General features: G+C 42.5%; 1 protein-coding gene across 1 annotated transcript in view; it reads left to right on the plus strand.

The window, feature by feature from the left end:
* The first annotated feature begins 1247 nt into the window (after nucleotides 1–1247).
* The window catches only part of RFTN1 (raftlin, lipid raft linker 1), a 94703-nt gene continuing 80557 nt past the window's right edge, over nucleotides 1248–15393 (plus strand). Inside the window, exons 1-2 of the mRNA XM_018075137.2 lie at nucleotides 1248–1267; nucleotides 11939–12094. Of these exons, the coding sequence (XP_017930626.1) occupies nucleotides 11950–12094 (145 nt within the window). The 5' untranslated portion in view covers nucleotides 1248–1267; nucleotides 11939–11949. The remainder of the gene's footprint in view (nucleotides 1268–11938; nucleotides 12095–15393) is intronic.

Below are 15393 nucleotides of genomic sequence, written 5' to 3' on the forward strand. Positions count from 1 at the left end.
AACTGCCTGTTTGAGTGGCAGCTCTGTTAGTAGGCAATAAGCTGACCATAACCAACAAAGGTAACAGCATGCCAGTAGCTTGGAAAAAGTGATGATCCTATTTGGCACTCATTAGGGCCCTTCTAGACCTTATGCTGTGTCCAGATGTGTCATTCCCCTCTCAGAATCCTGCTGACAAGCTGGGACAAGTTCAGTGGAGGGCCACCAAGGCTAGGGCTGGAGCATGTGTCCTGCAAGGAGAGGCTGAGTGAGCTGAACTCATTTGACCTGGAGCTGGGAGGGCTTGCCACCATCTGAGAGAACAGGCATGTTGAAAAGAGATATGCAAGGCTCTGGGCATAAGAAGACCTGTTCCACTGTCGACCTCAGCTCTGGCTCGACAGTGTGGAAGCTGAAAGCACTAAGCCTATGCTGGCTGGGGGCAGAGGGGAAGGAGCACAGCTGTAGTACAGAGTCAGAGTACCAACTCTGTGCCAGGTTGGAAGGCACCACAGTGGGTCATGTGGTCCAACCTCCCTGTTCAAGCAGGGTCATCCTAGAGCTCATGGCACAGGATTGCATCGAGACAGTTCTTGAATATCTTCAGTGAGGGAGACTCCACAAACTCTGAGCAATCTGTTCCAGCATGCAGCCACTTGCACAATAAAGAAACTTTGGTGCATCAGTTTCTGCCCATTGCCTCTTGTCCTAGGGGTTAGTACCACCGAGAAGAGCCTGGCTCCATCCTCTTCACACCCAGCTTTTAGATATTTATACACATTAACGAGGCCCCCTCTCAGTCACCTCTTCTTGAGACTGAACAGTCCCAGCTCCCTCAGCCTTTCATTGTAAGAGAGATTCTCCAGGTCTCTGACCAGCTTTGTAGCTTTCTGTTGGACCTGCTCCAGGAGCTCCATGTCTCTTTTGTACTGAGGAGCCCAGAACTGCACACAGCACTCCAGATGTGGCCTCATAAGGGCTGAGTAGAGGGGCAGGATCACCTCCCTTGACCTGCTGGCAATGCTCTTTCTAATGCATCCCAGGATTCTGTTGACCATCTTGGCCACAAGAGCACACTGCTGGGTCACAGACAGTTGCTTGTCCCCCAGGTTCTTCTCTGTAGAGCTGCTTTCCATCAAGTTGGCCCCCAGCCTGTACTGGTGCCTGGGTCTTATTCCTCCCCAGGTGCAGGGCCCTACATTTGATGTTGCTGAATTTCAGAAGGTTCTTCTCTGCCCAACTCTCCAACCTATCGAAGTCCCTCTGAAGGGCCACATAGCTCTCGGAGGTACCGGCCCCTCCTCCCAGTTTGTATCATCAGCGATGATGGGGGGGAACATGGGGGAGCTGTGCCCGGGCCGGGGTGTGGGCTGAGGCGGGCAGTGCACGGGGGACTTCCCGCCCTGCCGGCGGGCGGAGCAATCCGCCTTCGGGCCGTGGCCGGAGGAGGCGGGCGATGGAAGCGGCCGCTGCCTGCCACGGCTGCCCGGGCTCGGCGGGCGCGGGGGCTTCGCGCCGCCGCTCGGAGGAAGGGAAGTGGCCGCGGCCCCTGGGCGGCCCGGCTGGCCGCGAGGCGGAGCCGTTCCGCCCCGGGCTGCGCCGCACAAACTTTGTGGCGGCGGCGGGGCCGTGTGGCGGCGCGGTCGCTGGCCCGGCACCTCCCTGTCGCGAGCGCGAGGGGGGAGCGGCCGCCGGAGCGCGGCGGGCGGGCACGGGGCGGCAGCCAGAGGAGGAGGAGGAAGCGCTGTCAGTGGGGCCGGCCCGTCTCCGCCCGCCGGGCATCCTTCACACCGCCGGGCTGCGCTTCGCCGCCGGCCTGCCCCAGGTAGCCGCGCGCACTCCTCTCCGGCCGGCGGGCAAACTCGGCGAGGGGGCGGGAGGGGGTTGCTGCTGGGCAGGGTCCGGCGCGGAGCGAGGAAAACGCTTCTGGGGCTCTCGGCTCGTCCGGTGCTCTGGCTCCCGAAGTTCCGAGCGGAGGCGCGGGCTGGCCCGGCGTGCCCCGGTTAGTGGACGGGCTGCTGGAGACCCTCGGCGGGGCACAGAGGGGCCACTGCCTCCTGCCCGCTCCCGGCGGGTTTGCGGTCTGTGGCAGCCTCTCCGAAGGGTCCGCCCGCCGCGGTCCCCTGCCGAGGGCCGAAAGCCGGAGCCACGCCCGGGACAAGACGCCGTCTCTGTCAGCCCGTGTGTGCAGAGACCGCCGGGGCTGCCCGGGGGACCGCCAGGCGCTGTGGCTGGCATCTTCCGCAGCCACGCGGCGGGAGTCCGTGTCCAGCCGTGGCAGAGACGGAGGTCGGAGCTCGAGCATGAGCCGGGTGTCCGACCCGCCCAGCCCGGCGGCCCCTAACATGCCGGGCACCTGGAGGCGGCGGTGCCGCGGCGTGCTGCCCTGTGGCTGGCTGGGGTTTGGGCTTTTACAGTCGCTGTTCTCTAGTTTTAATGCCTTTTAGAGTTCTCGATGCCGTTTCAGCACGTTTTTCTTGGAATGTAAAGAGAGGCAGGATGACCATGGGTCAGCATTTGTACGTCTGAGTATGAAATACATCTCTGGTTTATCTGAATTCTTGTCAGAGCAGCCTCTTCTCACAGCCTATGTGTTTCTGGAAAAGGGGGATTTAGTTGGATGGACTTTTAGAGCTCTTCTGTGGTACTTTCAGCTAAGTCTAATAATTAATAGGAGACATTTGTTTTCCATTACGCCTGAGCGTGCTTCCCTCCAGAGCGCTTCCAGCTCGGACCCAGGAAACGAGCTGAACCAGAGGCTGCTGTGTGGCAGGACGGGGAGCGGTGCTGGAGCCCACTTGTGGTCTTGGTAGGGGTGGCTGTTGTGCTAAAGCGATTGCTGGATTTAAAATGATAAAAATATAATTATACCTGACAGAATGTTCTTTAATGTTTTCAGCCAAACTTTGGAAGCTGCGGTATGATTGTATGCCACTTCTGTTTTTATTCCCTTTAAAAAAAAAAAGATTTTATTTATATATTTAGTAGGAGAATAACTAACATTATGGAGACTTAGCTGATCTCCAGCTTACGAGGGGAAATCTTTTTGTACATCTACTTTTATGTTTTATTTTTAATGAATCCAGTCCATTTCAGCTTCTAGTATTGAATAACAAGTTACTGGCAATCACAGTGCTAGTGATCACATTTAATTTCTGATCATATTTAATTTCTGTTTTCTCTAAGGAAAAAGAAAAGTCTCAGAATGAAGGGTTATTTTAGGAATCTGACTTAACCTCAAGTTAGTTACATTAGACAAGGGGCTTTCCACCCTGTGAATGCTGGCATTCCCTGTTCCAAGAATGAGAATGTAGCATGAAATGATTGTATACAGCTGTGATTAAATACCTAAGGGAGTTCTGAGCTGCGGTACTGGGAAATGCAAATACCATGTTGGGTATAATGAAGTGGTCTCAGACTCTGTGGTGTAAAAGCTGGAGTCATAGACTTGTGAAGAAGAAAAATCAAAATTGATGAAGTTTGTATTTAAAATAAGTAAAAAATATTGGCATAACTATTATTCCATCCCCAGCTTTATGTGAGATCCCACAGTTTCACACCTGACACCAGTGATCCACTGTAGCTTTTGCCCTCAATCAGTTGGCTGGGGTTTTGCTCCATGGCAAATTGGCAGAAGGCAGTAAGCATAGAACTGTCTAGTTTGTCTAGTTTTGTGTTTTATCATGGTTTTACTCACTGTCCTGAAGCAACTGTGCATACATTGCAGTATGCATCTGTTTTTCATACCTGTTTTCTGTGGATTCAGAGTGGTTTGGGGCTAACTTTAAAGGAAAGTTGGATTCCTAGCATTCCTACACATACTTTTGTCAGGTTCATTCAGTCTTTATTTTCTAGACAACAAATGTTAGCTGCTGTGATTTTCCCTTATGTTTTTCAGGGTAGTTCTCTAGTCCTTCTTAGCATTTTTGTAGTCTCCTGTCTTCAGGGGAGGCAACTTGCTTGAACATTTGCATGTGGTGTTTTGAGATAAATTTTACCTGTGCCTTGTTCAGTGACATTAACGCTTTGTTATCTTGACCAGAAATACCCTGTGTGAAAGTATTTTCTAGAAATATGAGGTACTATTTGAATCTTTTGCTGTGCTGAAAGACAGCATCGTGGTATCACCAAGTATGAGATATTTTGGATGAGCATTACAGGGGGATGTGGGTAGGGTAGAAAACAAGAGTCTCCCACCAGCCTACTGTTCCTCAGATTGCTCCCCAGCACTAGCACAACTTGACTTCCTCCTCCATCAGTTCTCCCTGATTCTGTTTGCTCTTCCCCACATGCACACACATAAGCCCCAGCTTTGTTTCCCTAGAGAGGGTTAAGTGTGGCTGATGGCAGCCCCTGGTTATGGGCAGGAAGCCCACAGAGGTGGCCTGATGACCTGCAGGCCCAGGGACAGCACAGAGCAAAGTAAGTGTGTGTTATACAGGACAGCAGAGTTGAGTCCAAGTCAGTGTTTTGAACACTGCAGTAAGGACAATAGCACCTCATAAGAGTTTGTTGAAATCATGTTATCATGGTGGCGTGTTATTTGACATGCTGCATGCTAGGGCTGTGCTTTCTTTGTGACTTGGGTATACAAGACCTGTCAGGGTCTACTTTACTGTTCTAACTTTACGGAATCCATATCGTATTTATCCATGTATTACTTTGTTTTCTTCCTCAAGCTTAGGAACTCTTGAGGAACTCTTGAACTAGCAATTGTCTTAATTGGCCAAATTATGTTCTTCTCCATTTTTCTTGTGTAGTCAGTACATTTTCTTGTCTCCCAGGGAGACAGTACCCAACCCGATGCAATAGTTTGGTTTTTAATCACACAAATGCAGTTCATTATGACAGGGCATCCAGAGTTTTTGGTATGAGTCCAGGTTAGTCCTGATTTGTGTTCTGCTTCTGTTGAGTTGTGCTATCTTTGACCTCTCCAACTTGCCTTGGCTTCTGGCACATTTCATTTCATGCTGGTGTTTCTTGATCCAAGACTATAGTTTCTTCTGCTGAACTTTGTTCCTGTCCCTTGACATCTCTCTGCTTTTTCTAGCTTTCCTTCTTTATTAAGTAAGTCATCTTGCTGTGTCTGGAAACCTTCTTACAAATCCTCTTGTCACTTTCTTGGGTTCTAAGTTCTGCAGATACTCATATTATAGTTTAAACATGTTCCAGACCTCCCCTGTGCTCACATCCTCCTGTTTGTTCCTGTTCATCTCACTAATGAATTCTTTAGTTTTTGAGATTTGCTTTTAGAAATTGGAAACCTTAATTGCAGATTTACTTGGGTTGCTCTGCAGTTTAATTTAAATCAAATCAATGATAAAGGATAAATCTGGGATTATTCTTTCACCAACCTTTCTGTAAGCTGAGATTTAGTTATCAGCCTCCAGTCTAAAATCCTGACAGCACTGGTCAAACTTGTAAGTATATGGTGAAAAAAAATTGGTCAGCTGTAACATCCCACAATAGATGGGACTATTGGTAATTATGGGATTTATGGTAATTATTCCTTGTATTTTCAAATTAAGTATTTAAGAATCTTTCGAATTGTTTGGTAAACTTAAGTTACTTAAACAAAAGATCCATCTCCACAAATAAAAATTATTTCAATATTTATTGAGTATATGCTTACATACTTTCCTCTGGTAACACCCACTTGATCTTCCTTTTTTTTCCAATGTATCTCTTGGTAAGGAATTTCCCTCTTAAACAGTGTAATCTCAGAAAAAAACTATGCAGTGGTAAGCCAGGGCAGGAAAAATGGGGATATGTCACAGACAGGGTTCTGTTCTAGGAACTGACAAAGGATCATCCTGGCATACTGTTCTGCTTTCTTTGTCTGTTTGTACACCCAGTTTGTCAGGTCTGATGTTCTTAATTCTTCAGTTATGCTGTTTTTTTGCCTTGTTATTCCTTCTCTGCTTTGTTGCTTTAACTATGCTAGGAAAGGGACTTGACCATAATTTGCAAGCTCTCTCAGGGTTTGTTCAGAGCTGAGTGGGGGACTAAACACTCTGTTTTTTTGCAGAGTGGGAAGGATGCAAGAATTAAGTGACCACATGCTAGCAAGTGAACTGAGCATGAAGTGCTTATTATGTTGAAAATGGAAAGGTCAGGATTGCAGGAGTGAGGGTTTAAGAAAATAAGCATGTCTCATTACAACACAACAAATGTGAAGTCCTGTAATTATTTGTAAATGCCTTCTAGCATCCCTGTGAGGTACCTAAGTATTACCCATGAAAGGAGGAATGAGGATGAAAGGTCTTAAACAAAATCAAGAGAGAAAACCTATTAATACATTGCAGTTATCTTGTTTTCCAGCTGCTGCACTCATCAGTAAGAATACTATATTCCATAATTTTGTGAAAGGAACTTTAGCAGTAACTTATTGTATGGATTTTAAAAAATAATTTGTGATAAAGCTTACAGAATGCAGTCACTAGTCCTGGACAATAAACACTTTAAAAATACTAATGCAGGAAAACTTATTTTCACTAATTGTGCTTAAAAACAAGCTGACTAGCATGAATTGTCCATATAGCACATTGTAAATACTAAAATTACCTTGGTTCTATTTCAGATGGTAGCGTATTACATTTATATGTTTGTTAGAATATTCTATCTAATGCTATATATACTTAGCAGTTGATTCTAATATTATAAGTATTTAAAAGAATTGCATCAGGATTCTTTTCAAATTATCCCCCTAAGTAGTCATCGACACAATGCATTGATACAGTTGAAATAAACTATTTAGCCAATATGTACTTAATTGATAAAAATCCCTTAAATTACTTACTCTGGTAATGTAGTCAAGCTTCCATTAGCCATGTGGTTCTGTTACATTTCAGTGTAATTTTCATTATTATTCCTTGAAGATAAATTGTTATGGAGTTTCATGAAAGGATGGATCAATAAATCAGAAAATTAGTTTAATTTGTTCCCCAAAACCTCCAAACAGAAAATCAGATCAAAGACAAGGGTTTTTTTTTCCTCTTCCTTTTCTTTGTGCTCTTTTCCTGCTGAAAAGCAATCCTGGGGCCTGAATAACTATTAACAAGAAAATAAGTTGTTAGCTACATGGTGTTATTTTATCCTTATTGTTCTTTGCTAATTCTGAACTCGTTGTATTTAATCTATTTTGGACACACTCTAGCAATGTGAGAAAGCAAACCCAAGCTGCAGAGGGTATTTTAGAAAGCTTAGGTTCAGAGATCAGTAGTTGAGAACTCTGTGCATCTCTATAGAAGCTGTAAAAATTCCGATGTTATATTTGAGATACACTAATTTTCGTGGGTCGCAGAGGTGACTAAAAATGGAAATATTGTTGGATTTTTTTTTCTCTTGCTGAGTACAATTTGTTGTCATTTTTTGGCTTTTTTCATGGCAAAGGTTTCAATAAAACCTGTTTTGGGAAGGAGTGTTCACGGGGAGGTCATGTGCCATGCTAGGGTGAGTTTCTGTCCTGTTTCCCAGATGCTCTGCAGAGCTTCTCTACTCCTGAAATTCACGAGTAATGGGGAGGAGGAGGTGGCAGCAAGAGGCTTTTTCTGTGGCTTGCAAGTTGGACATTTGCTTGGGTTGTACGAATTCTGGGTTACATTTTTGAACTCGGTTTGCAGAAGCAAGCTGCTCCTTCCCTAACCAGTGAAGGCCTTTGCTGTCATTCACAGGAGAAACTTAAGAATTAATTGACTAGGCTTTGCTGTTGTTCAGCAACTCATTGTACCTTCTATTTTTGATGCTTTTCAGAATTAAAGTGAGATACAGACTAAAAAAACCCAATCTGTTGTTAGATTTGGGTTTCAGTTCTAGTTTTATCATCACATGGCTGAACACATGAAAAATTTGAGATTAACAAGATCATAAAGCATGTGTAAGATAATTTGCAATCTAAGTGAGTTTATTAACAGAATTAGTTTTTCTGGCATGTGTAGTTGTAAGAGCTCATAGCTAAATCTTAATTTTAGTGGTTAATATTCTTCGTTAGATGTTACTTTTTGAAGGTATTTCTTGTAAGTAAGGAACTTGTGACTTGATAATTAATTTTTGCATTCATGAGAAAGAAAATGCGTGTCTTAGAACCTACTGCAGAGCAAAAAGAATTTGAAAATTTGGTAGTGTTTTTGAAGAATTGTTTTTCAATTTACTAAAAAGTGGATATTAGTGATAATATTTTGTTTTAATATGAGTTAAAAAAAAGTGGAATTCACATGCAAGTATAGAAAGCCAGGATAAATATAAGTTGTACAGTAACCTTAAACATCCCTTGTAGCCAAATAATATACCTCCTGAAAAAGTAGATTGAAATGTGTTTAGGTTACTTTGAGTACATCAGTGATGAATATTTCTTACAGCACTCTTTGATAACTCCAGTGTAGAAAATTAATAAGGTGAATAATGTCCTGTTGGCAACCGAATTTGTAACTGAAAAGCAAAGAGATATTGTCAGACGATGGTGGGAAGACTCTGAACAGCACTAACTTTGCTGCAAATGAAAGGAAGAGGGTAATAACTAATGTTAAAAGTCTTTGGAAGGTTATAAAGCAAGCTGTCTCAGTAGGAAGTTTGTGGGATAACTTTGAGGAGAATTTGGTGATTCAGTAGTGACTTGTCATATATACATCACCAGTATATTTGAGGAAACTTTAAGTATTTGTACATCCCTGGAACTATTTTAATACTTAGGCTCCTGTATTAAAGTAGGAACTTTATTTTTTAAGATTTGTTTTCTACTGCTGTAGGACTTGCATCCTAATTACTGTGGAAAAGGTTGTGATGTTGTGAAGCTTAATTTTTTCCCTTGATCCCTCATTTTTTTTCAAGAGAAAACATTCTTTTCCATCATCCTTTTCCATATGCATGCTTTAAGTAACATAAGTGTGTATATTTAATGAAATGCGAGGAAGCATTTATCTTCAAAGATATTGATTGAAATTTTAGCCAAGCAGCACAAAGATGAAAATCAGTCTTCTAGTAAGCAATCACTAGGGAATCAGCACCAAAAAAAGGGTGTTTTCAGTCCATTTCCAATTGGGCAGGTATCCCAGGCTGAATGGCTCGTGGGTTGTCAGTGTTCACAGAGGTCATTGCTCACAGGGACGATGAGGGTTGACCAGTTTTTCTCCAAAGGGCTGAGGAAATGCTTGCTGGAGAGGCAGAGGAGAGTGTCTGTGGCTGCTGCTGGAAGCACAGGCTTGTATTTTCTAGCACTTTCACCCCAATTTAGGAAAGAATGCAACTCTCCACAATGTGAAATACTGAGTCCCTGAGGCCTACTTCTGCTACCATCACTCTCTGAAGGGCCCTGTGGATTTCAGACTATTTGTATAACCAAAGGTTGCAGGCACTGTGGCCTAATGACCTCTGAAATGGAGTTTTTTTCCTTATGAAGTGCTGTCCCGTGTACTTAAGATGTATAAGAATTACTGGCCTACTGCTGAAACAGGAAATTTGATACACTTTCTCATACTTACTACTATCTCAATTCCTTACTAGCACAAGTACGCTGCTAGATGTATTCCATTACAGCTCATGGAAAAATGCCTAGTATCTTGTTAGGCTCATTAATATGCAGTAGATGTTTGTGTATTAAAATAAATAACATTTTAAACTGAAGCTAATAATATTGCACAGGCAGACAAAAGAACCTGCTGTATATACAAAGATGGTAGTACTTGTTACTACCAAAAAAAAAATAAATGGTAGAAAGTATCACTTTGGGAAAATAAAAAGATCCTGGGGATTTTCAACATTAAATGCCAAATGAGAAAAAAAAGTCCCAAACCTTGATTTCACTGGTAGAAATTGTTAAAGTAGTTTTTACTTTTCTCTCAAAGTAATCAGGGAAGGTTGTTTTCTGTTGGATGAATCCACCAAATATTGAAACTTCAGGAACACATATGATACATCATCCACTTTTTTTGATACTGCAGGTCTTTCTAGGAAATGTTTTTTCTGTTTCCAGGTTTTGTGTCATCAAATATTTACTATGTTGCTTTTTTCAAGTTTGGTGTGTTGGTCAGTCCAGTTTTGATCTATTTATTAGTGACTTTGCAAGAAGATGTAAATATGCATTTATGGACTCTGCAGATGATCAGAAGATGGGTGGTATTGTTGAGCCTGGAAAGACTTCCAACTCTTTCTTCCAGGAATGGGATAAGATTATTACTGAGCAGTAGAAATGCAAAGAAATATAGCAAAGTTATGAGGGATGAGTTGGAAACTTCTCGGTTAGCTGTGTTGGATAAAAATAAAGAGAAACAGGTTCTTTGTCTGCTGGGAAGCTGACAGTAAACTGTGAATGTGATGATTTAGCTGTGAGTGATGATCTTGGGTGCAGTAGGTGTGTTATTTGCAGTAGAGACAAGGAAGCATCAATGTTATTTTAATAAGTCTTGTTAAGATCTCTTTTTGAGCATATGGTCACCTGTGTTCATGTAGAGAAATGAGAACACTGATGCAAATGAGAGTGAGTGGGGTGGTGAAGGGAACAGAGATCCTGTCTTGGAAATGGCAGAACAGGACTTGAGAACATTTGTCCTACCAAAATATGCTAAGGGATTTGGTAATTATTAATAAGAATGATTTCACAAGGAAATATGAGGGAGTGAAAAAATGTATAAAAGTTAGAGCACAATATAAGTATAAATAAATTTTTTCAAGTAGATTCCAAATATGTTGAGGCTGGAAATTTGACTTAACTTTCTAAGCATTTGGGGGATGGACCTGTGGCATGAGCTTGCAAGCAGCTCTTTGGAGATGGGCAATCTGAACAAGGTTTTCATTTTCTTCTTGAGGTTTATTAACTGTCAAGGTAAAGGCAGCCCTAGTCTGTGACTGAAGGTTTTCACGTGCTCATTGCTGTACACTGGAGGTTGCAGGGAGGCTGTAACACTGATCTTCCTGATGCTCTGTGCGGTGTCTTTACACTGAATGGATCCCATGCCTTGAGGGGTGTGGAATGGCCTGTGGGAGCCACTCTGTCACTACTGAGTGTTAATTCTGCGTTTCCCTCTCCATCCCAAAAGCATGTGTTTCTCCATGTAGGTGGAGGCAGGATGCGGAGTGGGTTGTAATGAAAAACCTACTTGATCTGTCTTTATTGTTTCATACTTGCTGCTGGTTGAAATAATTTGCTTCAGTCCCACCAATGCTGGTGAGAGGAATGAGAGAGTTTGGATCATCTAAGTATTTTAACCAGGCAGTTCTTCCATTCTTTCATACTCAGATAAGCCATAATGTGCGGGATATTGAGAAACATTTAGTGTGTAGCAGGAATGGATGTCAGAAGTAATCTTTTAAAATCTTGTGGACTAGCAGCTTATTAAAGAGAAACGTATTTATCTAGTCCAGTTCTGTAGCCGTGCCCCTCTTTTGTATTGAACATGGCTTCTGGAAAGTGCCATTATTTCCGGTGGTTTACCTGAAAAAATGAGGCAGGAGGAAGTGAGTTTGTTTTGTAAATGCTGTTAGTTCTCTGCAGACCTGCTTTTTCCATTGAATTAAAAGGCTAGATACGAATTTTAATGTTACAGAGATCTGTGTAAAGCTTAATACTAGCTGCTCTCATAGGAGTTGCATATACAGAAATTGTTATTAAGTTGTCAACCTTTATATTAGCAAGTTATTTTGGATTTTCAGCTACTTTTTATAATGGAATATGTGTCTTCCAGAGTATACTATTGAATACATTTGAATGATGCAAAATACATGCATTAAACTGTCAATTTTCCAATAAAATAATAGCATGCCTGAGGGTTGATATGAGTACTATATACTTCAGTTACTATCTGAGCATTTATTTAATTATACTATTTCATATAGTTTGTAGTTAGCTTGTATTTAAAATTAAAAATCACCAAATGTGCTAGTGTGGGGCATGAAACCAGAAAGAAAAAAGTAAAAATTAATCGTGTTTATGCGTTTTCCCTTTTCCCTTTCCCTATCTTTGTATCAGGAGCTGCTGAAATGGGTTGTGGATTGAACAAACTAGAGAAGCATGATGAAAAACGACCTGGTAATATCTATTCAACTTTGAAGAGGCCTCAGGTAGAAACCAAGATAGATGTTTGCTATGAATATCGATTCTTGGACTTCACAACACTAAATGATAGTAAGTACACAGTATTTTTCTTTAGATTTTTTTTTCTATTCAAATTAACATGTTAATTTCTTCATGATAGCTTTTAATAGTAGTTAAGTTTTTTAAATGTCTTCAGTTTCTTTAGGTATAATGCCTTCTCTTCAGTCATAATACTTACATGCTGAGAGCTTAGTGAGAATTTTGTGTTAATTTTTAACCTTAGAGATAGTTATAGGCTATCAGATCTAAGGTTCTTTTACACCCCATCCCCTATTTTTGGTTGGGTTTTTTGGTGGGTTTTTTTTTTTTTTTACTCTGGTATAGATGTTTGTTTCCTTAATTTGCATTTTACCCAAGTTTCATATGGTAAAGCCATTCAAGTCTGCCAGGTTATATACTTTACTGCTCTTTTTTTCTTCTTCCCTTTCTGCTCTTTGTGGTCTCTCGGGGATATTTTGAGAAGCTGGTGTTTTCGTTTTTGCTAACTTGCCTTAAATAACTCTTATGCAGTTACAGATGCTCACAGGTGCACCCATGTAGATGGAAACAGGATGGTGGGTGGCACTGAAGATCTAAAACATCAAAGGGGTGATGGTCCAGTCTCATGCAATTTTTACCTTAGGTTTTTTCTTCTCTCTGAAATGGTCTTGTTTTAATTCACACGACAATCCACAGACATTCCGTTTCTTTCCCTGCTGATTGACATCAGGTATCACTGCCAGTTTTGCTCACACCATTGCCATTGCCCTCTTTCACTTCAGAATTAGCCTGTTCTACAAACAATTACTCCTCACACCATTTGGAAATCTGAAGCTTGAGCAGAAGGCTGAGACCTGCTTCTTGCTATATATAAAACAACACAGTACCAAAATCTGTTACAGCTAGCTGGCAGGACGCCAGGTAGGAGCCTCTGTGCTTTTGCCCTGTGACTTGTCTTGTTTTGCAAGCCAGGTCAGAGGAAAAGCCAAAGCGGTGCCTCTCTCACGGTGTGAGACAAAGAGCTGCTGGTACGTTGCTTGATGTGACACCTCTTGTGCAGTTCAGCGTGTCAGTCCGGAGTAATGGGAATTTGTTGGGTTTTAAAACTTTCTGCAAGTAAATGGAATTTGGGAAAAGGTGGAGGTTTGGAATAGGTGGTTGGACAGGGCTACGCTTCTGTAGGCAATGTGAGAGTTGAGAAATTTTGTCTTTGCAGACTTTTAGTGCCGTGCCTCCAGCACTTGTGTTCTCCGGTGTTTTTTGATGCGCTAATTGGTATGCACTGCTGTTATTGAGAGCACCAAGCAAATGGTAGAGGAATTTTTTTCATATTTATGTATTGCAGTTGTTTAGACATTTATGTATTTTTATTTCAAAGTGAACTGTTTATGTCCTTTGATAGTTTGACAGCTTTTACTGAGATGTACTGCAAGTTGTGTCATTAGTAAAAGTGAATTAATATTGAGGACACACTTCTGTGGGCTTTTCTGGATTGTTCATCACTGTTCTGTCTGGGTGCCTCGCAAACTTTAGCATGTGCATTCTCCTGATACCTCATGAAGTGTCATCTTTGGCGTTCCCACTGAGTTTTGCTTGGGCATGTTGTATCCCCATCACTCCAGTCTCTGAAAATGTCAGCAGGTAGGCTGATGTGGAGGGGATGGAGCTGTTGTTCCTGCTTTTTATTCTTAGTATCACCTAAGACTGTGTGCTCTCAGGATGGGCAGGGCAACAGGTTGTGGTTATGCAGCTCTGTCCATGTTCTAGTCTTTGGCTGTACGAAGGCTCACATCGCGCTATGTGGCGTTACGTCGTTCCAGATTTTTCTTGGTAACGGCATCACTGGTTGATTTACATTTTTGCTGAGAAATAACCCTTGTAGATAACCAGAGTTAATGATGAGTGTTTCACCTGTATCTGTGTGGATTCAAAGGCTTCTAAAAATGGAGTGCTCATAGCTGTGTGAAAAGAACATTTGGATTGTGAAGTCTGTCTTCTGTGAATCTACTTTAGCCCTTTCAGTGTGTGTATATATCTCCTGACATCATTTTTTCCACAAGTTTTCTGCTTCATTGGGTTTTTAGAATAAACCATATTAAGTTATGAGTGGCTGCAGAATACGTTATTGTATCCTTATGCTGGGCCTTATTTACAAGAACAGGGAGCCTGGCAGTGCAGACAGGTACTCATTTTTCTCTGGAGCTTTTCTGTAATACTGCTCTGATAACTGTATTTCTCACTAGCGTTTAATCTTAATGGTGAGAAGGATGCGATTATCTCTCCATGTTGCAAGTGGGAGCTAATTCACAGGCTACTGCCAGAAGGTTTCCAAATGCTTAGCATTTCCTCATGTGTTCCAAAAGCAGCTTATATTGACTTCAGATGTAAAGGTGCATGCTCGTCATATCTGCGGTTTAGAACTGCATATATTGGCAAATCTGATATCCAGATAATTAGAGACCAGTTCCAGAATGTGGCATTTGCAGTTTGGCTGGCAGCTGGGTGGATGTAAGTTTTCTGCAGCTTGGGAAGATACTACTCTCCTCTCTTGCCTCCTATTCAGCTCTGTGAATTGATTTAACTCATGTATCTGGCAGGTTACGCAACTTTTTTGTTTTGCTATCCTCTGCCATAACAGTGTCTTGTGGAAGGGTCTGAAGAAGGCTGGAGCTGGTATAAGTGGTGGGAATATGTTGTCAGGAAAAGAAACAGGACCTTCTTTAAATCAGCACACACTATTATGAACTCACAGAATCACAGAATGGGTGAGATTGGAAGGGACGACAGTGGGTCATCTGGTCCAACCTCCCTCCTCAAGCAGAGTCGTCACAGAGCCCGTTCAACAGGATTGTGTCAAGGCAGTTCTTGAATATATCGAATAGGGCAGACTGCACAATCTCTCTGGGCAATCTCTTCCGGTGCTCGGTCACTCATACAGTGAAGAAGTTCTTTCTCATGTTCAAGTGGCACTTCCTGTGCATCAATTTCTGCCCATTACCTCTTGTCCTAGTGGTTGGCACCACTGAGAAGAGCTTGGCTCCATCCTCTTGACACCTTCCCTTCAGATACTTCTATTCGTTGATGAGATTCCCTCTCAGTTGTCTCTTCTTAAGGCTAAACAGGCCCAGCTCCCTGAGCGTTTCCTCTTAGGAGAGATGCTCCAGTCCTCTAATCATCTTTGTAGCTCTCTGCTGGACCTGCTCCAGGAGCTCCATGTCTCTCTTTACCGAGGAGCCCAGAACTTGACACAGCACTCCAGAGACAGCCTCACTAGGGCTGAGCAGAGGCTAAGGATTACCTCCCTTGAACTGCTGGCAATGCTCATTCTCTTAGCATCACTGCTGAAAACA

Source organism: Manacus vitellinus, unplaced genomic scaffold (assembly GCF_001715985.3).
Source record: "Manacus vitellinus isolate BGI_N305 unplaced genomic scaffold, ASM171598v3 scaffold_3_pilon, whole genome shotgun sequence".
Taxonomy (NCBI): domain Eukaryota; kingdom Metazoa; phylum Chordata; class Aves; order Passeriformes; family Pipridae; genus Manacus; species Manacus vitellinus.